Source organism: Dermochelys coriacea, chromosome 11 (assembly GCF_009764565.3).
Source record: "Dermochelys coriacea isolate rDerCor1 chromosome 11, rDerCor1.pri.v4, whole genome shotgun sequence".
Lineage (NCBI taxonomy): Eukaryota > Metazoa > Chordata > Testudines > Dermochelyidae > Dermochelys > Dermochelys coriacea.
The window spans coordinates 8455017-8481732 of NC_050078.2; the positions used below are offsets into that span (position 1 = coordinate 8455017).

Consider the following 26716-nt stretch of genomic DNA (forward strand, 5'->3'; position numbering starts at 1 on the left):
GTCACTATCTTGCCCCTTGGTGGAAGGACCCATCTTTCTCAGTTTGTAAGAGCTCTGCTCCATTTTGTCTGTCTAGTGATGGATGCCAAAGATGGCTTCTGTCCGCTTATATCTACTTTGTTACAAGAGGCAGGATGACTTTATTCTGTTTTTCCCTTCCCGTGGCCTTTCCACCTCCCTGTATGTAAGTAGGGCTTCCATTGTTTTGATTCCGCCATGCTGAATTTACATAGGAGACAGGTGAATAGCTGCCTTCTCTCCTGTCTGGGAGGGAACCTGTTTGGCCACAGACAGTACAGCACAATATCATTACGTATCCATATTTTCTTATATAATGTTAAAACATACATTTCACAATGATATTAATTACCAGTGTGTAATTGGATTCCAGAAAAGACGTCTCTCTATGCACTTTTTTATAACACCATAATATTGTATACAATCAATTGATTCAATTGCTTATCAGTTGAGGTTCAGCTCCCCGCCCCCCACATCCCATCTTTGTACACCAATAAGTCTTTGAAATTGATTTTTCTGAGGGTTATGCTCAAAGTATAGTTTATTCAAGCCGTGAGGATGCTGACATGGAGTCTGGTGGTGAAGGAAGCTCCATGGTCTTTCTTACCCCACTTTGTTAGCTTAATAGCTTTGTTTACCTAATATGTTTATAAAAAAAAAAAAGACTTTCATTGTCTTTGCCTGAAGATTGGGCTGGTCAGAGAATCAAATACACATTCCTTTGTCTAAGCGAGACCTGTTTACCTGCTCCCTCTGATATGCCCAATTTAAACACACTTTAGTCATAATTCCAGCATACAGCCATAACTCTTAATACAAACCATGTATATACATTATGCAAGCATATAAATGATCAGTGAGTTATTTGTTTTCAGATGATATCTCACAAGGCATATTTTGTACAAAGATCAGCACACTAGTGTTTAGGGTGTGAATACTGTGGTTCTTAAGGTCACACATACTTATAAAGACAAGCTAACCCACTCAAACACCCCACTGTATTTGCACTCCACTGCCCATGGTACATAGGCCTGGATGTTTTCCAGTGTGAGGCTGGCAGATCATTCTTCTCCCACAATGCCTCCTCTATAATGACATTCCATAGGGGCTTCATCTATTTCCAGAGCCAAAATCATATTCCTTTCGAGGCTGATTTAGATTATAACAACAAGTTATTGGCTCTTCCTCCATGACCCAAGGGGGAATTAGGTTTGTTTAGCTCATTGAATTTAATGTTTCAGAGTAACTGGACTGGCCTCGTTTTTCTTTGATGTGTTTCTTCCTGTTCCTGGATGTTCTCCCCTCCTTTATAGTTGGGTTTTCATTTAGTAACTCCATGCGAATCCAGCTCATTAGGTGGAGCTAGCAGTGGGGGCTGGGTGGGAGAGCGGAGAAGAGAAACCAAGGTGAATGCTGTCACTTCCCTGGCCTGTCTGATTGCCACCCATTAACTGGCGCCAAAGAAACCAGATTGAAAATCCCCTTGTTGAAGTAATACACAAGATTTAAAAACATAATAAAACTCTCAGTAGGTTGTTTTGTTGTGGGCTGTTTTTTATTCTCCGCCATTTAGTAATCACTGATGCAAAGGGATATTTGATCTGGCAATTTCTGTGGGTAGAGGCAGATGAAATTTAAAAGCAGTAAAAGTGCAAGTGCATGTGGCGGGGAAGCTAAAAGAAAACAGGTTGGAGGTAAGATTGGGAGAGTAGGAAGAGTTTGTAAGATGAATTTGTATTGGAGAAAGGATAGGCAGTGTTTTGAGTAAATTATAGGTTACAGCAAGGAGGAAGATTTTTTTGAGGTGACACTTGAATGGTATGAAGGAAGAGCCCTACACCAGTGGTTCTCAAGCAGCGGTACATGTACCCCGGGGATTATGCAGAGGTCTTCTAGGGGGTATGTCAACTCATCTAGATCAGTGTTTCTCAACCTGGGAGTTGCCGGATGGGCTTGGAGGGGGGAGGGAGGTCGCAAGTACAGGACTGGCATTCAGGAGTGGCAAGTAGGACAGTTGCCTCGGGCCCCACGAAGCTAAATTACATGCTTGAGCCCCAAGCAGTGGGGCTCAGGCTTCAGACTCCTGAAAGGGGTATAGTAATCAGGAAAGGTTGAAAACCACTGCCCTACACAGATAGGCCACTGCTAGTGAGAGAGTGAGATCCCCTTACTTGCAGAGTAATAGCAACTGAGGACCAGATTGGAGGATGTGAGTGGGTAGATATAAGTCACAGAGAGCGGGTGAAGTGTAGCCATACTTCGAAACTGAAGTGACTAGGAAGCTGATAGATTCTACAGAGCAAGGTTGCTTTTGCTCCATCGTCATAGACCAGGCGTTGTAGTAGTAATTGGTTAAGGGGCTGAGCCTCTGGGTTCTCTTCCTTAGTATGGTTCTGGGCAAGTCTCTTCACTATTCTCTGCATCATTTTTCCCCATCTGTAAAATGAGGTTAATACTGACCTACCTCCCAATGATTCTGGATGTTCGAAAGCTTAATTAAAGTCTGTAAAGTGCTTTGAAATCCTCGGATAGGGGCGGTAGATGTGTAGTTTATTTATTAGTGCTAATAATTGCTCTTCACATTTTGTCGGTATGCCATTTTACTTGAATCTCTTGTTCAAACCAGCATAGCTGCAGGAAGAGGAGCTCTGTACAATTTCCCCTCCTGCCAGTGCTGAAGGCTTTAGTTTCCCTGATACTCACCTTGATGTTGTGTCATGGCACATTCACCCCCAGAGCAATCAGTGCTGTTTCTGAAACTGCACACTCGAGCATCACTAATTAAAATGCATCATGAAAGATGCATGTTGTTCCTTTCTTTTGTATTAACTCATCGGTGAGGAATGTGTTGATTGTACAAGCATTCCTCAGTATTTTTTTTAAAGGTGCAGTACTCTGTTCTTGTAATGCCACTCTGCACTTCCCCCTCAGTGCAGAGAGCACGGTAAGAGAACAGCCAGAGTGCAGCTTGTATGATCTTGGTTGGTGTTATACCTATAGGGCTATTTAAGTACAAGGACTTCAAAAATATTGAAACCAGTTTACTCAGCAGGTTGACTGACAGGATGGTTACTCTGTGCAAATTATACCAATTGTTCCAGCCAGAAGCAACTGGGGCACTAATAGAATCTGGATTAAACTCTTCTTTAAAATGAGAGATTGGAAAAGAAGCTTTTTTTAGACCAAGTCTTAACATTTTTGGTTAGATCAGATCCACAATGGCCTGTATGTGTGTTGGCTGTGGTGTTTTTCTCTTCCATGTCTTTCTGCCCATGCCCAGCATGTGAGGAAACCCTATCTGAAACTGAATCCTGAATTCCTTCAGCATCCCCTCCCCTAGACCCTTTATTACAGCTGCCATCCATCTAGTGAAGAAGGCAGAAGGGGAACACATTTGGATTTCCACTTCTAAATGGATTGGACTCATCTCCCAGGATATTTTTTTTTCTTATAGCCCCAGTTCCTGGAGTCATGTGACTACATGAGAATCTCAGCTTTCATTTAAATATAAAAAGTTTCTATCCCTTGTAATTGTGGAGAAGATCTTAAAAATGTGAAATGTGTGCAGTCTACAGACTCAGATATTAGAAGACAGATAAAAATAATCCAAAATCTATTTTTTAACTCGTTAATTTTTTGGTGTCCTGACTCATTATTTTTGAGTATCTGAGTAGGGCTAGCAATACTCTGGGCTTCTGGGGCTTGTAGGGAGAGTAGACTCATTCATATACAATGTGAACTGTTGCTTTTGAACCTTCCTTCCCTGCAACTTCATGAGACTTCAGATAATAGCAGTTATGTAATCTCGGCCATTTTCTGTCCAAAGTTAATTATACAATGAGAGTATAACTGTAATGAATAGGGAAGGTACTTTTGCCATCTGTCTTATGTTGAATGTTTAAAATCTGGCTCTGTATATGCAAAAATTGCATTGTGTTAAAGGCATGCCTGCTTAGTGTTGTCCTCACCTCAAGGAAATTTCATATAATCCAACTAGACATCATGCAATGGCAAGGGAAAAAGTGAGACAGGATATAGTGAAACTCCAGCCTGAACAAATTGGAAGTCTGGTAGCCCTGCTCTCATTGGAATAAGGTTGCTGACCACAGGCATAAGGTTTTTAACTTCATTTGGAGAGTGATTTTTAGATTAAATGGTGTAGAAAGACCTCTAGTAAATTGTTGTTCTACTTGAAATCTATCTGATTTTGGTCCCCCACACAATTTATAAACATATATCTTGATCCCTGAAAGATTCTGATTTAAATTTTTCTTGCTTTTCAGCATTCCGAACAATGTCTTACATCAAAATAATGGATCACAACAAGTAAGGCAATCTCTACAGCATTCATTTCTGAGACCGTTTCCCTAAACGCAAAAGCTTCATTGGTCTTCACAAGTTTCAAGAGTTGGGGCCCTATGCTAACCTTTTTAAATGCAGTGGCTTCGTTTGACTGACTATTGATTCTAGAGTTACACATTAAACTAGACTCTTATTTCAGCTACTAAGTGACAAGTAGGATCATTGGTTAACTCGGCATGGAGGATTTTAGCTAACTAGCTGGAGAGGGAGATTCCCCCACCTCCTCCAACATGTAAACATAGTAAATTATCATAAGTTGTTTAGCTGTGTATGATCTTTGAGAACTATAGTAACCTGCAAAACTGTACTAGTGCTCTGCAGGTTAAACTGCACACAAAGGAGAGGGACAGAGCTTGCTGGCAGTTTTGCTTCCCTCTCTTACTAGCGTTCTGGGCTACTGCTCTGGTATTTTTAAAGGGACATGTACTTCTGCTACATCAAGGATAAATTACTGGCAACATCTAAATTTTTTTTGTTTTTCATAAAAGTTTTGATGCACTCATCCCCTCAGCATCGGTGCATGGTAGGTGCTTTGTGTCACTGAAAACAACCATTACCGAAATATAACCACCTCTCTCCCCAGTTACTAGAATGATACACCAGAGGGGTTAGGTTTCAGAGGCATGGACTCTTCAATAGGAATGCCCTGCCACCCATTCTGGACTATGTCAGCTGGAGGGGCGGACAGTAAGTGCAACAGAGCAGATTGGACACCATCAGGGGGTGATCTTCTAGGCCATTAAAAGTATAATCCCTTCAGCCGCATCTGGAAGCAAACAGATGTGCTGATGCTCTGTGTTCATAACTGCTTACTCTACTTGCAAGGTTAGCTGCTTTATTCAGCAACAGTTGATGCTTCTGGGTGCTATTCAGGGGTAGATGAATTGCAGTAATCTTGCTTTTGGGTTACAAAGTTGTAGATCACTGTTGCAGAGCTAGTCACAGAGGGGAACAGTTGCTGCATCCAGGACAAACCATGAATGAAAAAGGGCGCTGCAGCTGTTACCTGCAAATCCAAGAGCAGTGCTGTATCCAGTATGACCCTGGTACTGTTACTGGCACTTGAAAAGTGGGACATGTATCTCCAATGGGGGGAAGTATCAATGGGAGAAGTCTTGTCAGCCTCGTTTTGGGGCACAAGGAGGAGTTGTGTTTTTCCATGTGTCATTGTCATGCAGTAAAGTGTTTAAGATGACTTGCTTGTTTTTGTTTCATTTCTCAAGAGCTGGAATGCAAAGCTGACCCTGCCTGTCGTCATTCCGTCTGGCCCAGTCTTAGTGGAAATAGAAAACCTTCCTAGGAGCCCTGGAGCCAGCCAGCAAGACATAAAATGGTGCGTTCTGCAGACCCTTGCTAATTTCTTTGATTGAAAGGGAAAGGTCATTCGCTTATGTACAGTCCAAATGCCTTTCTTTTTATAGTGAATCTGCTGTTGAATTACCTGTATTGTCTTTTTGAGAAGACTAAATTGTGGGTCAGGTTAGTGGTGATAAAGCTGGATCAGTGCTTTGAGACGAGGTGGGGAGTACTGCAGAGGCAACCTGCTCAGCTTCTGAGGGAATCTTTGCTGCTATTCCTATGGAGGAATCTACTGCAGCATTTTCTAGCTCTGGTGGGAGTTGTTCCACCTTCTACGGCCAACATAGTCTCCTGTAACCTAGTGCCTGGAGGCATGCAGCCCAGGAACAGAGACTTATCCTGTTAGATCCTGGGAAAAACGTGCCAATCATAAATCAAGTTCTTTCTGGATGTCTCCCAGAAATCTTATGCAATGGGTAAACTGCCTCTACAGTGCAAAGAGAGGAGGAGTTTGTTTGGGGAAACTGAAATGGTTGAAGGATAAGAGCTTGATTTCATTTAATTAAAATGTCTGCTCTTTATATACCAGAATTTGGGTGAGATTGAGAGAGCAGCTCTTAGTCTTTTCACTCTTTGTATCCTATAGCATGGGTTTTGACTTCAATGGGGATGCAGTAGTGGAAGTGGAGCTCTGATTTGTTAGGCTTTGCGGAGCAGCTGTGATGGGACGCAATGGATTTAAAGCTCTTATCCTAAGCAGTTTCAATCCTCAAAAGAAAAGGTCCTCCATTTGACTAGAATCTGATTCTGTTTGCTTTTGTGTCTCTTAAAGACAAGACTATGTAAATATGGTTAATACCTGGCAGTAATGGTGTAAAGAAATGCATTATATAAATCTAACTAATTACATATTAAGTGGGGGTTTTTTAAATATACTGGATCTTGGATTTAAAGAGGGAGAATAATTCTGCTCTGCATCTTCTGCATTGTAATTCTGCTGCAAAACATTTGATGAAATGGTGCTTTCTCTTTTTCTTTTGCCCTTGATTTGCCTAGTATCTGAAATCTCTGGGGTGTCTGTGGTGATCTCCTTGATCGGTCGATTTCTTCCCTGGTGGTGGTGGTGGGTGAAAGGTGGTTGTATCTTTATTCTTTCAGCCTTCTCAGTATGATTTCGTTTTGTATTTACTCAGTCTAACTGCAAGGTGCTTGCTAGAATCTGGTAACTTCTTCGTTCGGAACATTTGACTCCAGCTCCAAACGGCTCTACATAGGTCTTTTATGGTGGTAGCAATACTGTTATGTAGCAATAATAAGGTTTCTGTTCTATATTAAAGTTCCATTACTTCTGTTCAGAAGCTGAGAGAATTTACAGGCCCCTCTGTGGTAGTTTTGATCCCAGGGTGCCTGTGTTAGGATTAAGAGCCTGAACCTGTGTTGCTGACGGACCTTGTCAGGAAATCTAGGCTTCTTTGCTAGATTCAGCTGCAGAAGGAAGTTTGTCTGCTGAAGAGGGTGGCTGAATATAAAATTTATCTGTGTGTTACCTAATGTAACATACCCCAAGAAAACATCCATTCCTACTTGAAACAGTTTTAATATATTCACTCAGAAGAAAATAAAACTTTCTCTGTGCTTATAAAAATATTGTAGTAACTTTTGGAGCAGCTTTCTTTCTGGTAATGTGGGTTTAACATGGTTTGCTAGCAGCTGTTCTGCCTTCTGCAGTAAGGGATGCATCTAGCCTTAAAATGGGGAAATAAAGAACAGTTTGGAGCTGTGTTGTCAACTATGTGTGCTGCATTCAAGTTTCACAGGTTGGGAATGGGGTTTGGTGGACACATTGCTGAAACATATGTGTCTAGTTGGAGGGCTGTGACTTACATGACTTGATATCTTAGTGTCTTGTTGCAGCTAATGGTTTTTTTTCTAAACTGCCCTTTGCTTTTAATTGGCCTATTTCCGCATGAATTGGCTTTGGCTTCTGTCACAAAAAAACAGTCCTCCTTTTTGAAAAATAATGTCCATGGATAGGCTGAAAACACTGAAATATTTCAGGTTATTTTTTTATAGTGGTGATTGGGGTGAATGGATTAGGATTAAGGATCTAACCTGTCAATTTCTGGGTGTTCCTTGCAGATACCTCTACTGGCTACATTACAGCCCTTCTTTTAATTTAAAACTGGAATGCTGCAGGTGTCATCAAAAATGATGAGCCAGATCATAAGAAGGATTTTCAGTCTTTTTGTTTCTGATTTTGAAATCCTCTGCAATATTGTTTAAATTCCTCAGTACAGAAGAGGTTTCTGTGCCCTTTTGGCCATACAAATCCAAATGTAACCATCAAACAATATGAGGTATTAGCTGCAAAACTGGAGGTCCCCAAACACAAGCAGCATCTTTCTGGCTTTGTGCTGGACTAAGAGTTGCTTCTGGGATAAAATGGGGAAGAAGCAATAGCAGGTTAGCAAGTCTATTTCCGTGTCAGGGAGCATGCACAGGTCTTACTACCTCCTGTTTGAGCAGCTTTTCATTTGGTTTCTTAAATTATGAAAATTAGGGAATAACTTAAAAACAAACCATTTGATGGCTGTTTTAACTTTTGGACCTCATATGCCATTTCTTCACAATATGAATTGCAAAGAACAAAATTCTGCGCTCCTGTGGGTGAACGTCATGCAAATCTTTTCTCCTTTCTAAAGGAGGACTGTCTAATCCTTTACCCCTGTTGTGAATCCCGCATGTCTTTTCTGCTTCCCTGCCTAATGTGATCTTTTAGCTAATGTCCTGCCTGCTCAATTGTTTTGGTGTGGTTAAAAGTATTAAACTGAACTTACTGGGACATGAGACCTGATGAAATATGAACACTTTGTAGCTGTATCTGATGATCCACTTACTTGTTTATGGTTAAACTAAATGACTGACTCTAAAATTACCCTATTTAAAGGGGGCTATTTTAGGAATTTGCTCCCTTGAATAGCTTAGAAAAAGAGAGAGAGCTTGTTTTTTGTGAGCATGTCTTACAGAGTGTACGTCAGCCTCACGTAAACCATTATAATGCAGGATTCCGAATCGGATAGAGAAAACAATGCTGGAACAGTCTCTACATGTTGGTTCATTTTTTCCCACCTTGATGCTTCTTATAAGAAAACGCTTAAAAGTTCTAAAATCAAATCATGCAGGTGTCTGTTTCAGTGGAGCAAGTTAATTATCCCAAGGCCGTATTGCTTCCCGCATAAGAATTACTTGGCACTTGCATAAATAGATTAATGTCAGGACAGTGCTTTATACATGAATCGTGCTGTATCCTGTTAGTCTTCCTAAGCCCTTGAGGACTTTATTCCCAGTGTGGAATCATTAGCACTGGCTATGTATAGTCACTTTTATATTGCTACATTTTTCAAACAAATTGGAAGACAAGGTCTTGGCCTTTTCCTAAAATAATCCACCTCCAATCATATTATCATGTTCAAGATAATCAAATACAGCTATAATCAGGTTCTTCAGTAATGTCTAGTTCTTTAGTGAATTCTGCTAATGAAATGTGAGAGATGTGCTGTAGTGATCCCCTCTTTGACTATAATGCTTGTTTTTTATGATGTCCTCTTTCCTCCTTTCCCCCTCTTTTCATTTGCCTTGAGAACCTGCCTTCTTTGGTAGCTTTAAACCTTGCTGTTGCATGCAGTAGCTTGTTTCCACTGTGCATTGAGACATGTCATTCAAACCCTCTAATGCCACTAAACATGTAAAGCACTCTGTCAAGGAGGTGTATTCCTTCATGTCTTTGCCTGTTTTCTCGTCTGTAAAATGGGGATAACACTTAGCTTTGTAAAATGCTTTGGAATATATAGATGAAAAGCACATTGTAAGTTACAAGCATTACATACATGGGATGCCTTCACTTTCCATTTTGAAGCTTTTGCAGAAGTACGTATACAATCTGGCAGCAGCAATGAAGGGGTTAATTTGACATTCCTGCTATTTTATTCTGTGTATATCCTTGCACGCTTCCTTTATTAGGTGTTTGACATTTGGCAATTTAGTTCTTCCTTATTACTCTTTTTCATATCATTCTTCCCTCCCTTCCTCTCACCTCCTACTGTCTTCCACCCTCTTCCCCTTCTGTTGCTAATTACTAACTGTGCCCCCTCCCAATCCCCAATGATCCAGGCCCTTTGATGCTGATGACTGCCGTCAACGTGGTGGAAGTGTATGGAACACATGGGCCCCGCCCTCGACCCAGTCTGCGGATAGACACTACACTGATTTTGTCCATGAGCGCAATGTGAAGAATGCAGGAATTCATAGTGATGCCATTGGTTATGCTGTCCAAACTACCATGACCGATCTATGAGACGTGGCCCTTTTTGGAGCTTGAGGCTGTTCTGTAACACAGTCTGGAACGTTATATTTTCTGAGTTGTCTCTAAGATAAGGACAATGGACCCAGAGCTGATTAGGAAAACCCAGACCTTGTGCGAAGGCCCCTGCATATGGTGCTGTTTGTATTGAATCTTTTAAAGAAAAATTAGCATATACACTACTGGTCTGTTACTCCAGGTATTCTTGTACCGAAAAGAGTATGTGTATCTTTTTAAATGTGTTAAGATTTTTCTTAACGATTAAAGGATTTCAGCTGGTTGTAACTCTGAAGACCCCTGCAGGAGTTTGCATCTATAACAAAACTGGTTATTGCACCTGTGGTATTAAGTGTGATTTCAAGAATCAAAGTAAATCAGAGGACCATCATTGGTGTATAACTGCCCTTGCTCTTGCACCATAATAGTTTATTTTAAAAAGCATGGGAGAAATGGGTGACTTACAGTTCAACCACTCTAAGTCTGTTGGTAACAAGTTCTGTAGTTATTTTACTTGAAAATGTTTCTTGGAAATTAAATGAAATTATTTTATTTAAAAAAAACAGAACAAACCAGAGCCCCTGAAAAGGTACAGAGTAGAATTGCGGGGGGGGGAAGGAGGCAGCGAGAAAATATTTTTGAATGATGTCTTGATTGCTTGTATAGGAAAACCATGTTTCTTCCCTGGTTTTCACTGTAGGGAAGGTTTTAAGACTTTTGCTATTAGTGGAATAGCTCGGTCCATATCTATATGTACACTTAAGAACAACTCAGTTCTTAATACACTGAACCATAGGCATGATCCTATGCCTGTTGTCAGTGTCCTCCTAGCAACACTCCGCTCCAGTTTGGATAAACACTATTACTGCTATTCCAGAAAACAGTTTGCAATGTGTGTTTTAGTTCCTTGTATTTTGGTTATTGTTACTAAAATAACTGATTTGAAGCAATAGTTTGGGAAATAGTTTAACTTTGGGAAAATACCATTTTAGTGTCTGAAATTGTCAGAGTAAGTTTACCTCGTAAACAGAAACATTTTGAATAGTCTGAAGTAAGAGACGCTCACGGTGTGTGGGAGAGAGAGTGAGAGAGAGATCTTAGGTTGGTTTACACACCGACTTGTGTCGGTATAACTGAGTCATTCAGAAGTGTGAAAAATCTGCAGCCCTGAGCGATGCAGTTGTACCACCTGAAATCCTATATAGGCAGCAGTGTGTCAACAGGAGGGCTTCTCCTGTCAACAGAGCTACCACCTTTTGGGGAAGTGGAGTACCTATGCCTACGGGAGAAGCTCTCCCGTCGGTGTAGGTTATGTTTCCACTACGCACTGCAGCGCTGTATGTGTAAACTTGCTCCACATTCATAGTCGTCAATACAATATACTATCACGTTGGATCACAGATTTTCTTTCCTTATCTGGCCATTGTCTCTACCCACAGCTCTGCTACACCCTCTCACCTGATTTAGGAATAGGATATATGGGCTTTAAAGATAATCATACAAACATCTTTGGTCTAAAGGGAGTTTGCCAAGCTACAAGGTCTATAGATGCCTCTCTGCCAAAAGAGGACATTTTCCCCCTAAAAATTGCAATGGGCCTTCCATTGTTTGTGGTCTTGCAATTAGGAAATACACTTCTTCTTAAAAAAGTCCCTTACTGACATCTGAACCAATTACCCAGTTCACTGGCTTATTGAGAATTTTGGGCGTGCTCTAACTTCGTTGATTTTATAGCCAGATGCTGCTCCAGTTTGGAATCTCAGAAGTCACACTAGACCCTTCCAGATAATGATTTTAGCTTCAAGGGGGTGTGAGTATTTCCAGAAATCTGCAGTGTGTAACCCAAACTCATCTGGGTTTACAGAAACCATATGCATTATTAAATGTCTTCTCTCCCCCTCCACCCCCCCCAGCCCCTTACCTGAAAACAGTAATAGAATTATGTGTGACATGTAGCAGTGAGGACCTGATACTGCACCCTTTCCTCATGTACGTGGTCTCATTGACTCTATCCAGAGTCAGAGACCACTCAGGTTTTTAAAAACTGACAGACTGGTCCCAGGCTTCGAACAAGTCTTACCATCAAACCTATAGCTTAGCCTGGAAAAAGATATAATTTCTCTAAAACGTATATCAAAATGCAAAGCTGTGATGCTGTTTCCTCTGTGCTTTTGTCCGGTCCCTGCTGCTGTGCTCCAGATGAGATGGTGCAGGCTGCCTGAAGACCACCCATTCTACCGAATGATTCATGAATATGACTGTTGGTTCAAAGGTCAAGGCTACAATTCTTGTAGGGGAACTCTCAAGTTAGTTCGTTTAAGAACAGTAATGCTCTCTACTTCTTGTCCAAAACCAAATGGAAAAATGGGTACAAAGGTCTTCTAAAAATTCTCCACCATTCAGCTTTAAGAGTAGAAAGTGTCTGTGTTGCTGAACGTGTTTAATCAATATGGTTCTATGAATAATTTTCAAATTGCTAATCGCAAATTTAATGTTTTAAAAGCAAATTTTATCTTTCAAGTGTTTAGCACGTGGAAGGTGCTAACAAAGTAGGTATAGTCAGGACATAATTGCAATTTCTCTGTAGATATTTTGGCAGTAGTGTAGAAGGGGAGATAAAATCAGATTACTGATGAAATTTAAGTTTCCATTTACCATTGTATTACAAAAAAGGATAGGATCGCTGTGTATAAATGATCCATAAGGTGAGCAGAGGTGACTAGAGTAGCTTCATACTCCTTTTAGGTAGGTTTATTTGTGCGTTTGGTGGTAGTAGGTTCAGACAAAAGTTTTCTTACTAACACAAAACTACTTTTCTGTGTTAGTTTCTGTATTTCAGAAGTACTAGAAGAATTTAAAAATGAAATCTATTATACCGAGCAGGTACAGTACTCTACCTACCAGCTAAATATTCCATGAGTGAGAGAAAGAGAGAGAAAGAACTCACTAGAGAGAATAGAAGAGTGTGTGTGTGGCATGGCCTGGCAAAACATCCCACTTTTTGAAAATATATTTGGATCTTTGTCATAATGATAAATACTTTTTAATAAAATAAGTTCATAATGGCTTTATACTTATTCCATATGTTATCCAAGAGCCTATGTTTAACTTCAAGGTAAACATGGAGGTGGTTGTGGTTACTGCAGATACTGACTGAAATCCAGATGGCAGAGAGCACTCGGGCCTCCTGATGTCCCTTTCAACCCTGATATTCTATGAATGAAGAAATTAGCTACCTCTTCTAGTGGGCTGTGGTATAAGGCACGTTGGGTGGCTATTGTGTTACCGCAGCGCTATTGTTAAAGCTTGGTTGGCATATTCATTAGATAAACCTTGGTGTGGAAGGACAGCTCAGCTCATTCAAATGTGAAAAGTCAACTCAGGCTAGTGGTTATACTGGAATGGACTAGCCTGGAAATGAATTATTTTTTTTTTAGTACTGTATATGTTGCATATTATTGCCAGCTGGGTTTGAATCTCACTTGCTTCCTAAGGATCTAATGCTCCTCTGTCACGGTATTTACACTCGTGTAATTCAGTGGCGTTACTCCTGATTTCCATAAGGGTAAGTGACAGAAGACTGAGGATCCAAGCTAGCTGACTGAGAGCTGAAGTCCGTTAATGGTCACACTGGCCACGTTAGATGGTGGTAACATGTAGCCTGATTTTTTTCAAAGGAGCTGAGTATCTGCTACAAGAATATCCAGAATTGTTACAGTAAATGTTAAGACAAAAGATAGTTTGGAAGAGAGAATACACCTCAGACATCAGTTTAAGCCAACCTCACTAAAGGGGTTAGGAGGAGAATCTCATGGGGGACAAATTATCAGACGTTTACAACCTACTGCAGAATTTCTTGCACCTTCTTCTGACTCATTTGGTGCTGTCCATTGTCAGACTGGAGAAATGGCTTAGACAGTCCTGCAGGTCTGATTCAGGCTGGCAAGTGCAATGTTTGTCATTAACTGCAATGGGATGTGCAAATGTTCAGCACTCTTAAAAATTGTGCCATTGGTGACTATCGGCATGGATGAATTTGAACTGGTGAGTTAAAAGTAAAAGGTTCTGTATCCTATTTCCAGTCCCCTGGCTCATATTTCCCTTTCAGGAAAATATCTTTTAGTCTGGAACATATACAACATGATAGCCGACTCCTCCATTAGTCAGTACCAATCTATTCAAGTGGCTGAACGATTCTGGGATATGCATTTGCAATTAAATCTTTATTAGCGACTGTCCTCCTCTACACTACCCCTGCCTTATGGAAACACCCAGAAGTATTGCCACATGGTTTAATGGTGACTGACCACACAACATTCATCTCTCCATTGCAACCCGCACCTGTTCCTAAGAAGCTTCTCTCCCCTCGTAACAGATGCCAGCTTGTAATACACAGTCAGTGTTGGAAATAATAATGAATGGCTCGTAATGTTAAAACAGCTTGGGAGTTGCCTTCAGAAAAGTCCAGATTTTGTCAGTCCCTCTACAAACACATGGGTGAAAACATTGTGATCCTACCTGTTAAATAACAGAGAGCTTGCAATCCACATTTGAAACGTGTTCCCAAGCCCTTTTTCTGCTTTCACTTTAGAAATCTAGGAATGCTAAGAAGGGCCTTCCTTAGTTTTTCTAAACACCTTCCATTTCTTTGTAAAATCTTTTAAAAGGTCACAAACCTATTTCTTACTCCTTCCTTTTGCAGGTCACCTTCTAATAACCAAAAATGAAAGAAGTAAAAAAGATACTCCGCTTCTTAATGTGTGATATACAAAAACTACAGTAAACGAACATTATTTAAGTTGCAAAGTCAAGCACACGGAAGCTAATAAATGTCAGAATTAAGGTGATCAGTGCAACCTTAATTGGGCTCACTTGTGCATATGCATTATGACCCAGTTAGTAATTGCGCATTGATATAGTAGTTTTTCCACAGCAGCTCTTTCAGTTCATAGGCAGGACACACAAGAGGGCTTAATTAAGCCACTGCAAATCTGGCAATTCCTAACTTACAAGAGCTTGACTATGCAATCTAAATAATGTTGTTTTAACATTTTTGCATGTTATTTCCCATGATTTCTTAAAGGAAAAAGGTTAAAAAAAACCAAAACAACCCATTCTGTTGTGTGCAACTGTAACAACCCGCCCCTCTCACATCATCAGTGTGTGAGCCTTGAGTACCACAGCACAGACAGCTTCCTCTTGCACTACAGAACTAACTACATCAGCTGGCCTCAAGAGAAGGCTGTTTTCCCAGCGGGGGAATGAAGAGCTGGGTCTTGGGAGTTGTTAATGGGAAGGAGCCGATGAATGGATTGCTTGCGGTGGGGGTGCAGTTATTAGGGGAAGCCTTGCCTGGTGTACTCTCAAACCTCCCCCCCCCTTTTTTTTTAATTAAGGAAACTCCATCCTCATCTGATGCCAATGGAGGGAGAAGAGAGAAATGGGCTGATGGGCCCAGCACCCCAGCCTGGCCCATGTGCCCACAGCGTGGACATGGGTCACTGGGTTATGTGTTGGGTCCAGAGGAGGTAGGGAACCCAGTCCCATCTCTCTTTCTCCACTCCTGCTACAAGTGCACTGTCAGTTCCCAGTCACTCCCGAGCAGCAGCAACCACTGCTTTGACATAAGCCTGGCCTCAGAATGTTTGAGTTTAGTTAATTGTTTTGGTAGGTCGCATTAATGCTAGTGTTTTGCAGTGTGCAACAGTGCTACCTACCTGGTCTGGCTTTAGGCTAGCTGTGGCCTCGGTTTATTCAGTCAGGTTGTATCTTCTGAGCATCCCACCAAGGATTCATTGCCATGCTCAAGTCTCTTTCTGAGCGTAGTTCTACTCCTAAAACGAAAAACTCCAAAACCAAAAGCAGTTCCTTTGCCCACTGTGGGCTACAGCTCCCATGGGCTTTTCCCCTTTAGCGCTAAAAGGAGGACCTTCCTTCAATCCCCCTGCTTCTGAGACTACTGCTGGAACCTGTCTCCTTCCTGCACCTCCTCTCGTTTGAGCTCTCAGCCCTTTTATAGGATCTGAACCCTTCCCAGTAGGGTCTGATAATTGAACCAGATTGGCTGGCCCTTTAAAGGGGATGGCCACCCTGTTGGTGTGGCTGTTGAGAAATCAAACATTCAGAATTAGGAAATTTCAAAACCCAAGGTTCTCTCTGTAACTTTGTTTTAGTTACATTACAAACTTTGTATATTTTGGGGCATACATTGCTATCAATACATTTAACAGGAAAAGAGGAATATGAAATGCTACAACCGATACTCCTGGGGGAATTCTGTGCCAAAAAATTAAAAATTCTGTGCACAATATTTTAAAATTCTGCATATTTTATATATCAAAATAATGCAATATAATCATGCCAGTTTCAATTATTTTGATAATTTATTTAAACTACAATACAATGGAGAATAGGAGTGGGGAGCATTGGAGGAAATCCCAAGATCCCCTTGTCTAATAGTAATAGTAGCTAGGTTTAACCCTTTATTTCTAGTTATTAGTCAACAAATATATGCCACTATATGCTCAGTGTTACATCCTGGGCAACTGAAGAGCAAATAAGGGCTGGGGAATCAAACTCACAGAAAGGTCAGTAATAAACAGTGCATGGAGCATGTTTTGAAAGGAAAATTTTTCAGTCCAAAAATTTAGACCAGCTCAAATCACTGAAGCACTATAAGTATTTATAGGGCCATACTGTCATTTACAATAAGGCTCCTTTACACCACTCTGGCAATGAAAAGGGAGCCTTAAAACTTTTACACCTGTTCTGTGATCTTGGGGGAATTCACTAAGAATGGGAACAATTCGCTAGGCAGGCTGCTACATTATGCTCTGCCTGCGGGAACAGAGCCTGCCTTATGCCTACCTCCAAATACCCTGAAGCCCCTGCCCCTCCACACTGGGCATGCAGCAATAGCAAGACCGAGGGACAGTCTCTCTCATTTGCTTGCTTGCATGTCTGCTGAGCCTCGGTCCCCTGGTTGTGATTGACATCTCCCCATGCATAGAATCATAGAATATCAGGGTTGGAAGGGACCTCAGGAGATCTAGTCCAACCCCCTGCTCAAAGCAGGACCGATCCCCAATTTTTGCCCCAGATCCCTAAATGGCCCCCTCAAGGATTGAACTCACATCCCTGGGTTTAGCAGGCCTATGCTCAGACTGAAATTGTGTTGGGCTACAAAGCCAAAACACACCAATCAAGGTGGTAACAGATGAAGTGTGCCAGTCAAGTGACAAGTATAGGAAGCTGAAGGATAATAAAAAGGAGGATGAAAGATCTGAGTTCAATAGAGATAAAATAGAAAGCAAAGAGACTCAAAAACAACTCGATAAGCAAACAGTGTAAATAAGTAGAAGAATATGTGAAGAGAAATTTGACATGCGTTTTATCACAAGATACGAGAACTAATACATCAGGTTTTTGATAACTTGCTATAATTCTTTCTGCCAAATGCTATGATAATGTATGATGTTCCTGAAAAATTCATTACAGCAAGTCAGTGAGTGTGGTGGAAGTAGACAAACTGATGGAATGGTTCAGGACAACCGTAGGAGTGAAACAAGGATGCACACTAATACCAGATTTGTTCAGCTTGGTACTAGACCCAATATTTGCTGTAGCAGTGAGAGGTGAAATGGAAGGAGTTATGTTATGGGGTAGGCCAGTGCATAATCTGAAATTCACAGATAATATTGACCTCTCAGCATTGACCAAGGACGATTTACGGAGCATAATGATGAGGTAGACCAGGAAAGTAGAAAATTTAGATTGAAGATCAGCATGGAGAAGACAAAAAACATGGCATTTGGAAGACAAGAGAAAGAGGTAAAGATCAAACTCTGAGACAAAGACTAGAAGAAGTGGAAAAATGTGTGTACTTTGGAGGACTAGTATTGAGGGGTGAAAATGACATAAGAGGAGTCAGACTAGCGGCTATTCCATTTGGAAAATTCAGCAAGCTCTGGAAGAATAAAGACATTTTGAGAAAAACAAAAATTAGTGTATATGAGACAATTGTCATGCCAATACTGCTGTATGAGTTGGAATGCTGGAGTATGAGGAAAGGCAATGAATGGAAGATTTTGACTGGAGAAATGAACTGGCTTAGGGGATACTGAGAGTTTCAAGACTGCAGAAAATAAAAAAATGAGATAGGAAATGGCTAGGGCAAGAAATAACACTTACCGAAGAGTCAAGAAAGATTACTGCAGTTGTTTGGCTGTGTGTCAAGAATGGACCCAGAAATAATATCATACATGGTGATACATACCAGAGTGCAAGGAACTAGAAATAGAGGAAGACCGAGGATGCTTTGAATGTCATTGAAGAATGGCATAGAACAAAAAGGTTTAAAGATTAATGAAACTGGCACAAGATAGAAAGTGACGGACAGACTTCATTTGGCCCCATCATCGCTTTTGTGCTGATGGATGGGAATCAAAGATGAAGACAATGACCAGATGGTGCATCTGGCATCTGAGATGCCACTATTATTTCCAATTCAAAGCATAGGGCAATCTGTGGTATCTCAGATCCCAAGGTGTGGTATCTGTTGGAAAAAATTTACTCTTTTATGGCAACCACTATACTTCTAACTGGCCACATGAGTGCAGATTTGGTTTCCATGAGCAGATGTGGTGCTTCCACACACAGATTACGAACACACAATTGTACATGTCTGTCTTTGAAAATCAGGCTCTAATCTCCATACCCATCTGCAAAATGAGAATAAATAATATCTACCTCGCAGAGGTGCTGTGAGTCCTATCAAAATGCCTTTAGATCCTTGGACACAGAGAGTATTCGTACTGCCTTTGCCCTTGTCTTTCCCTTTCCTCATCCTCTCCCTGTGGTGGTCTGGCCTTAACTTAGATTCTCAGCTCTTCTGGGGAGGGGAACCCATCTTTGTTCTGTAAAGTGCCATGTAAATAATAACAAAATGGGGAAAGGATTTTGTTTTGTTTTGTTTTTTGCAAAGGGATACATTCTATTTTTGTTTTAAATTTTTATTAAAAAGTACTGAAGGATTTGACCGAAGCTAAATTTACATCATTGCTTGTCCACCTTTACAACAATGGATAGATCTGCTTTACAAAGCTTGGATCCAGATCTTGATTCAGGTTCCAACTTCCCCATAGCTGGGAAGGATTTGGATTAGCTGTTTGAGTATTTTAAGAAATAAAGGTGTCTCACAGCACAGCAGTTCCCATTTGCTATGTTTGCATGCAAAGACTCCAGTGAGGTTGTTTGAAGACACTTTTTGCTTCCAGTTTGGTCATGCTGTGCTGATGATCACACTCCACAGAGAATTTTTCTTCTACTATGAACTGATTTTTCATACAGCGGAAGAAGTGGAGATAATATATGGACCTGTCCTGAGTTTTGAAGCTCATTCTTGAAGGTATCTAGCTTGTAGATTTTTAAATTCCTTTCAAAACCAGTGTAAACTTGTTATCTGAAACAATTTTTAAAGAATGTGCATGGGTGCTTGAAAACAACAGGAAAAGGAAAGTGACCTGCTTTTTTTACCTGAGGTTGTGTTTTTTAAATCCTCGCTTTGTATAGTCACTTTTCTGAAATGATTCTACCTATCTCTGTCCATCTTCCTACTTTTGCAGCATGCCTCTGATTGTTGATTTACTAGACAGCAAGGAGTTGCTGGAGACTTGCATTGATGAAGCAACAGGCCTGCCTGCTAGTTTGACAGCTGGAGTTCCAGAAGAGGCAGATCTTAGCTTTGTTCCTCCTGGCACAAAGGAGACAGCTGCTGAAAAAACAGATCCTGCTGGTAAGGAAATTTCCTGAATCATTGCCGTTATCATTCCATATAGAAACAGTGGTACATGATAATGGAATTATTGGATGACTGAGTATTTTTCCTCCAAAATCCCAAAAGACTCTACAGATATGACAAACTACATGTATACGGCTCACTTTGCTCAGCACTGAAATATAGCCACCTCCTGAATATAATATAGGAGCTGTTTTAATAGCACACAGCAATACTGTACTGTAGTTCAGAAAAGAAAATTAAGTATCACTGACAATACTGGCAAAAGGTCTTGGTAGATAGAGCATGCTGTATAACTATATTGATGATTCCAGTAAAAATACGTTTCAGGATTCAGAAACAGCACAAATAGTACTGGTATGTTTTCCATAGCCTGCATTGTGTGCTGATTGCATCAAGGCTTATAATCCTGCTAGCACATGGTCCAAGCTGTCACTACTAGCACCATGGTATTCCTACTGGTGTATCCATAGACTACCTATCTTTCTTAGATACTTAAATAGCTCCTGTTACCTTAGTGTCTCAGTGATTCACATTTTCAATGTATTTATCCTCACAAAACCTCTGTGAGGTAGAGAAGCGCTGTTATCCCTGTTTTACAGATAGGGAACTGAGGCACAAACAGATTAAATGACTTGTCCAAGGTTTCACAGGAAGTCTGTGGCTGAGCAGGGAGTTTGAATCTGGATCTGCTGAGTCTCAGGCTAGCACCCTAACTGCTGCCCATCTTTCTTCTCTAGCCTCACCCACTATTTACAAGACACGGTGTTGTGGAGACATGGGTGCTCCAGTTCCCTTCCACTGAAAAGGAAATTTTCCACATGACCACATCATACACTCCTTTCCTGCTCTATTCCTATTGCAGTTGTGGGAATCCATCATTACTGTCCCCTGTTGTGTTTCTTTTTCTTGTTGGGAGCAGCCTTCACACTCCACTCACTGATGTCTCAACCACTCTCTGTGGTGGTAATAGGGGAACCCACAAACCAGCTGCTAACAGACTTTTGCAAACAAAATAATTTTTCCACAAGTAGGGTTTGAATTCCCCATTGCAGAGCAGAAAGAATGCCAGGCTGAAGATATAGCACTACCACAGCTGCCGAAAATCTAGCTGACCTGCATGCTTCATCTCTGCTCCTCCAGTAATCCAGCCTGCTGTAGCATGCATGATAGCACAATAAGCAAGCTGGGTAGTAGACTACCACTTTAAAGAGAGTAACTCTGATTTTTTTTAAACTGTGTTGTTGTCTTTTGCCATGAATAATTCTGTGGCGGCATATTAACATTGTGACTGTTTAGGACAACAGAGCCAGGCAGGGCTTGACGGTCAGTGGTTTTGGCTGGGAACAATTTATTTCTCAAATCAAGTATGTTTGAGTGCAGAACCGAGAGCAAGTATAATGGTTCTTTACAGAATATGTGAGATAACCCATAAATGGTATAAATGCACTCTCTTCTGAGGAGCTACTTTCGTACTTGCAAATAATTCCTGAGACACAGATTCACTTACCTTCCCACACTTGTATTGAACTTCATCCTAGCACAAGATTCCCTCTCTTTTGGGTTCAGCGCATACAGACCAATCCATGGAAGTTAAATTGCTCAAGTGTGAACAAGTAGCTTTATTTCATACTGGCCCAGATAGCTTGATCTTCTGATAATTCGTGGTCAGGAAGGGTAAATTTGAAATGCCAAATAACCCCACAGCTGCACTAACAGGGCTTTAGGTTGTCTCTGCCATCTTTTTCAGCATTTGAAGACGCGTTGAAACTGAAACATCTGGAGACAGAACCCAGCCCGATGTCAGCGCCCTGTTCTAACATAAACATCAATGTTAATAAACAGGTACTCTGTTTGCATTCCTGAAAGTTACTGAGTGTGTTGTGATGATTTTGAGAACCCTTTTGCTTTCTGGTTAGTATGTCCCACTTGCAGGCTATTTGAAAATGTCTGTAAATGATGTTAGAGACACAAGCAAATCAAATGTATATACTTTGTTTTATAGAATCTTTTGCATGATAAGTGAATAATTTCTGCTGGAAATTAGCTAAGGACCAGATTTTCAAAGGTTTTGTAAATGCCTAAATATGTAAGTAGGTGACTAGTGGGATTTTCAAGAGTGCCTGGACACCTAACTCCCATTTATGCAAATGGTGCACAATCTAGTGCACTACTCAATTTACCCTTTAGTCTGTTTTATTGTTTCCAATATATTTGTCAATCCAATACATAATAAAGCATGCACTATAACAAAAGTTACTTAAATTCTCATTGATTTCAGTAGGGTCAGGATTTTACCCCCTGCACCTTATGTTCACCCTCTGCAAAACATTATTATTATTACATGGGGATAATAACTGTTTCTTTGTTGGGAGACCACTTTTGTTAAATAACCTATATTTATCAGTCCTTTGGATATTTAGTGCAGTTTTCATTGTGCTTATTTTCCTTACAGAGGAGTTGTGCATCTTAATTCATTAATGTCAGTAATTGCCTTCGAGCAAATACGAGAAAAGGTGCTATGGGGGGCAGGGCACATGGGGCCCTGGTCTATAAAGTATTAGCCTAATAAAAAGTATTTATAAACGGACATCATGTAGAATAAAGGGTGACATGTCTGTCATCTCATCCTTTTCCTATAACAGCCCTACGAGTCCGTTGTTATTTCCCAAGAATTTGGGTTAGTTTTCCCTCCAGGTGCTGCTACAATGCGATCTGATTAAAAGCACCTCAGTTCTCTCCCCCCATGTTACAAACCCCGGATACTTGTATTTTGAATAGGAAGAGAAGGCAAAACAACACAGACTGCATCACAGTATTAGCCCAGGAGGGTTAAAGGTTGGATTTACCTCCCATTGAAGTCAATGGGGTTTTCTCTTTCAGTTAAGGTGGATCAGGATCTATTCAAGGTTTGGAGAAGTACATGTGTAGATTGACTTGCGTGACTGCTGAGCCCATTCCTATGTTTCTCTCCTTATTTTGAGAAAAGGCTGTTGCTTCTGCATGCTCATAGCTACTGGGTATTGTGTTCATGTCTCCTTTAAGGGCTGACAACTAGGATGCCTTGTGTACCTTTCTATTTGGTGACTGCATTACAAAGATTACCAAGTCTCTAAGAAGATTAGTGGGTAGCCTGTGGGTCTTGTTATGCCGAACGTAAACAAAAGCAAATGAATACAATTTATTTCAGACTCTCTTGACTTGTTCATCTCCCTGTTGGCTTTAAATAAAGAGGGAAACAATTCTGTAGATTAAATCAAGAGAGAATAGAATGAAACTCTCTGTTCATAGTGTTAAATTGTGGCTAAGGTAAACTAAACACACTGAGACTCCTATAATGAGCTAATCTAACAAACAGATGCCTGTATTGTACAGCCCTGATTATGCAGATGTCACACAGGACACTGAATAACTTTGGATAATGGAAGTTCTGGATAATCAAAAGAATTTTCAGTTGACTATATATTGGGCAACGTGTTGCTGTTTAGATAACGGAGTTTTGCACAATTGAGGCCTAGATAATTAAGGATGAATTATAGTACGACTACTTAGTTTTGTAGGCAAAGACACCTATCAGTAAGGACCTGCAGATAACATTCTAAAACTGATTATTGTGAAAATGTAGGGTGTAAACTCTATTTGAATTAGTATTTTTCCTCTGGTAGAAAAGGGGAAAGTTGTTTGACTAAAGCTTTTCAAGCCGTGCTGACTCTAAGGGTATGCCTACACTACCCACGTTACAGTGCGACCATGGCAGCGCTCCCCGTGGGGGAGAGCTCTCCCAGCGATAAAAAACAAACTAACGAACGGTGGTAGCTTTTTCGCCAGGAGCGCGGCTCCCAGCGATAAAGTGCTGTCTATACTGGCACTTTTCAGAGCAAAAACTTTTGTCGCTCAGGGAGGTGGTTTTTCACTCCCCTGAATGACAAAAGTTTTAGAGCTAAAAGTGGCAGTGCAGACCCAGCCTAAACAAGTGGTAATCTGAGAATGATGGTTAAAAATAAAAAGAGCTAGAGATTGTTTGAGGAGGTCAATTTTGAGCTGGACAGAAATTTCAAGGTCATTTAGAGGGTGTCAGCTTGTAGATCAAATGTTTCTCATGAAATGATCCCCAAAACGGTGACCTAAGAACAGTAGTTAAAGCCAGTTTGGGAGTTGCCCCCTTTTTGATTTAAAATCTATTACAAAATGCATATGTATAAATTATGAACCTGATTCTGCAAGCAGTCCCATTGTTATCATCTAGTCTGCTCATGTGAGACAGGCTTGTGGTTACCGTTCCCATCAGATTGGTTATAAACTGCCATACTATAAAGAAAAATAATTAAAGTAAAATTTTGAAGTTAACTGTATTTTTGATTATTTTATTATCCCAGCTATTTCTCTTTCTGTGTTTTTGCTTGTTAATTTCAGCATGCTATATTTTTTCTCTTTGTAATAATATATAAAATATCTCCAGTTTTGTTGTAGCATGATGGAATGTACAAAGCAAGAGGTTGTAAGAAGCATGACAAATTGCATTGCCAGCAGAATGGGTCATTAGTTCTCTGATTGTGAAAGCAAAGCTGTGTCTTGCACCAGTGAACAAAAGAACTTTTCCAAATGCCAGTGGTTCATCAACTCTGTTAGCTGAAAAACTTGAACGTTCTTCTCTAAAGATCAGAGCTTGTATCTCAGAATCATCTCTAGATAATTCTAGATTTACGTCCACTTTTGATTGGTTCTTTGGTAGGGAAATGTCTACCGATCTATCCATCCCCTTAGAAAGGGCAGAATCTCTTGAATGAGAATTTGCAAACGTGGAATGAATGGCTTTATTCTTCCAAGTCGGTTGCTGGAGTTTCCTAGCTGCTCGCTGCCAAACTTTGTTTGAATGGAAGCATGTAACTTTGTCATTCCTAAGCTTTTGACTAGCACATTGGCCAATCTCAGGAGCCTAACAAAGGAGAGTAATTAGTTCTTAAATACACTTTCATCAGCTTCTAGAATGTAATGAACAATGAAACCTACCCCTAGTTCCTGATTAATGTTTTTACTCCTAGAGGTGGTTTTTTGGTTTTCTTAGTCTTGTGCTCTTTAAACTATCATGAAGAAAAGTGGAAAAGTGACTTGACAGTGTGGATGTACCAGACTCTGGGAGATTTTCAAAGGTACCAAAGACAAGTACATGCCAAACTCTCATTCAGAGTCAATGGGATTTAGTTTCCTAATTCTCATTTGTGCATTTGAAGATCTCTCCCTCTGTCATTACACTGCAGTGTTTGTATAGTTTTCAGATGTAATTTGATGTACTATAGATATGCTTTATAGATCAGATTCCTATTAATGAACAAACATTTAGTCTAGGCTTATTCCAGTAGGCAGGAACAATGAGAACTGCTGTGGACCTGGGATATTTAGAAACCTGCAGAGTTAGAGATCTTTGCCATTTACCCAAATTAAATGTCATGTAATTTAGATATTGTGAGTTGGTGTCATGTGCCAAATATTTTATCCCCCCACCATTTCTGATTTCTCTACTCTTCCCTTTCCTTTAAAACAAAATAAAGTGGAGGGAGATGTATGTTAATCTGAATAGAAATGTTTTCTTGGCATTAAAAGAAAATCAACAATAAGTTTTTATTTAAATATTTCCCCTACAATGTTGGGAACCTAAATGCATGCTACTGCATGAGAACCAGAAAGTGAAACTGGTGGTAAAGAAGATTGAAAGTGATTGAGCTAGATTCACTGTCCATACTGAGGAAACTGCAACAAAAATAAACCACAAAATAGTGAAAAGTAAATATGTATATATATTTTTAGTTTTAATAATCAAAGTTCCTGGTAGCACCACTGGAACAATGAATTGTAGAAATTCCATACTGTAATATCTATTGAGAGTCTCTAGATTTTTTGTAGTTCCAGTGCTTTCTGCAGAATGTAAAGCTTTCATTTATAAAACAATCTGGTTGCAGCAATAACCTTCTAAATGTGAACCAGTGCAGAGAAGATGTAGTGAGTCTGCAGACATACTTGGGGCCAGATTTTGAAAAGAGCTCAGCTCCGATTTAAGCATTATGAGTGCTCAACATGAAGCAGCTCCTTCTAAAAACAATAGGAGCTGCTGGATGCTGATGTCGTCATCATCATCTAATGATGATGCAGATGTCAGAACATCTGGCCCCATTTGTAGATGATATGCACTTTAGAAAATTTGGCCCTTAATCATTAGCTCAGAGAGATCAGAAATGTCTCCTGTTCTTTTGAGTGGGATGTTAACTCTGAAACCTGGTGTGGTTGGATTAATTTGTAAGGATATTCCACAGGAATACGGTTGGAATGACATTTATTAGAGACTTTATTCTGTTGAAATCAAAGCAGTGGAGTAGTCAGTACAACGACCATATGTGTGATTCTTTTACTCGGTTCTCCTGTCAAATTTTGACTGTTGTATCCACAAAACACTCTAACTAGGGCTGGAAAATTACGTAAAGATGCTGCAAATATCTGAATATTCTAATTTTTTTTCCCCTTGCCCTCCATGTAGCACTCAGCAAGAGTGGACAATAGAGAAGGTATAGAGAGATGGAAAGACTGAGAAGGGAAGGATAGATCTCAAGGACATGGGGAGAATTAATGGGGAGGGTTAATGATTTGGAACAATAATAATCTTGTTTTTGTTAAACTATTCTATAAAGTTACAAACCATCCACTTGATTTTTTTTATTAGCATTTCATATATTTAGAGTGAATGTGTCTTCCCTCTCGCCCCCCCCCCAAAAAAAATTTCTGTTGTCAATAATTATTGACAACAATTAAAAACAACCTATTTTACATTGACAGTGGCCCTTTAAGATTGGACCAACTTTTGCCTTTGGGTATTGCTGACTTAGGCCAATATT

At 40.3% G+C, this 26716-nt stretch overlaps 2 protein-coding genes across 3 annotated transcripts in view; both read left to right on the plus strand.

Annotated features, from left to right (window-relative positions):
* EPB41L5 (erythrocyte membrane protein band 4.1 like 5) overlaps window positions 1-10324 on the plus strand; it is a 58861-nt gene extending 48537 nt beyond the window's left edge. For both annotated transcript variants that reach the window (XM_038421202.2, XM_038421200.2), the window contains exons 15-17: window positions 4302-4344; window positions 5604-5713; window positions 9850-10324. In XM_038421202.2, coding sequence (XP_038277130.1) covers window positions 4302-4344; window positions 5604-5713; window positions 9850-10033 — 337 coding nt within the window. In that variant the 3' untranslated portion in view covers window positions 10034-10324. The remainder of the gene's footprint in view (window positions 1-4301; window positions 4345-5603; window positions 5714-9849) is intronic.
* The window catches only part of LOC122458048 (band 4.1-like protein 5), a 108460-nt gene continuing 88520 nt past the window's right edge, over window positions 6777-26716 (plus strand). Inside the window, exons 1-3 of the mRNA XM_043504917.1 lie at window positions 6777-6813; window positions 19660-19829; window positions 21583-21677. Of these exons, the coding sequence (XP_043360852.1) occupies window positions 19661-19829; window positions 21583-21677 (264 nt within the window). The 5' untranslated portion in view covers window positions 6777-6813; window position 19660. The remainder of the gene's footprint in view (window positions 6814-19659; window positions 19830-21582; window positions 21678-26716) is intronic.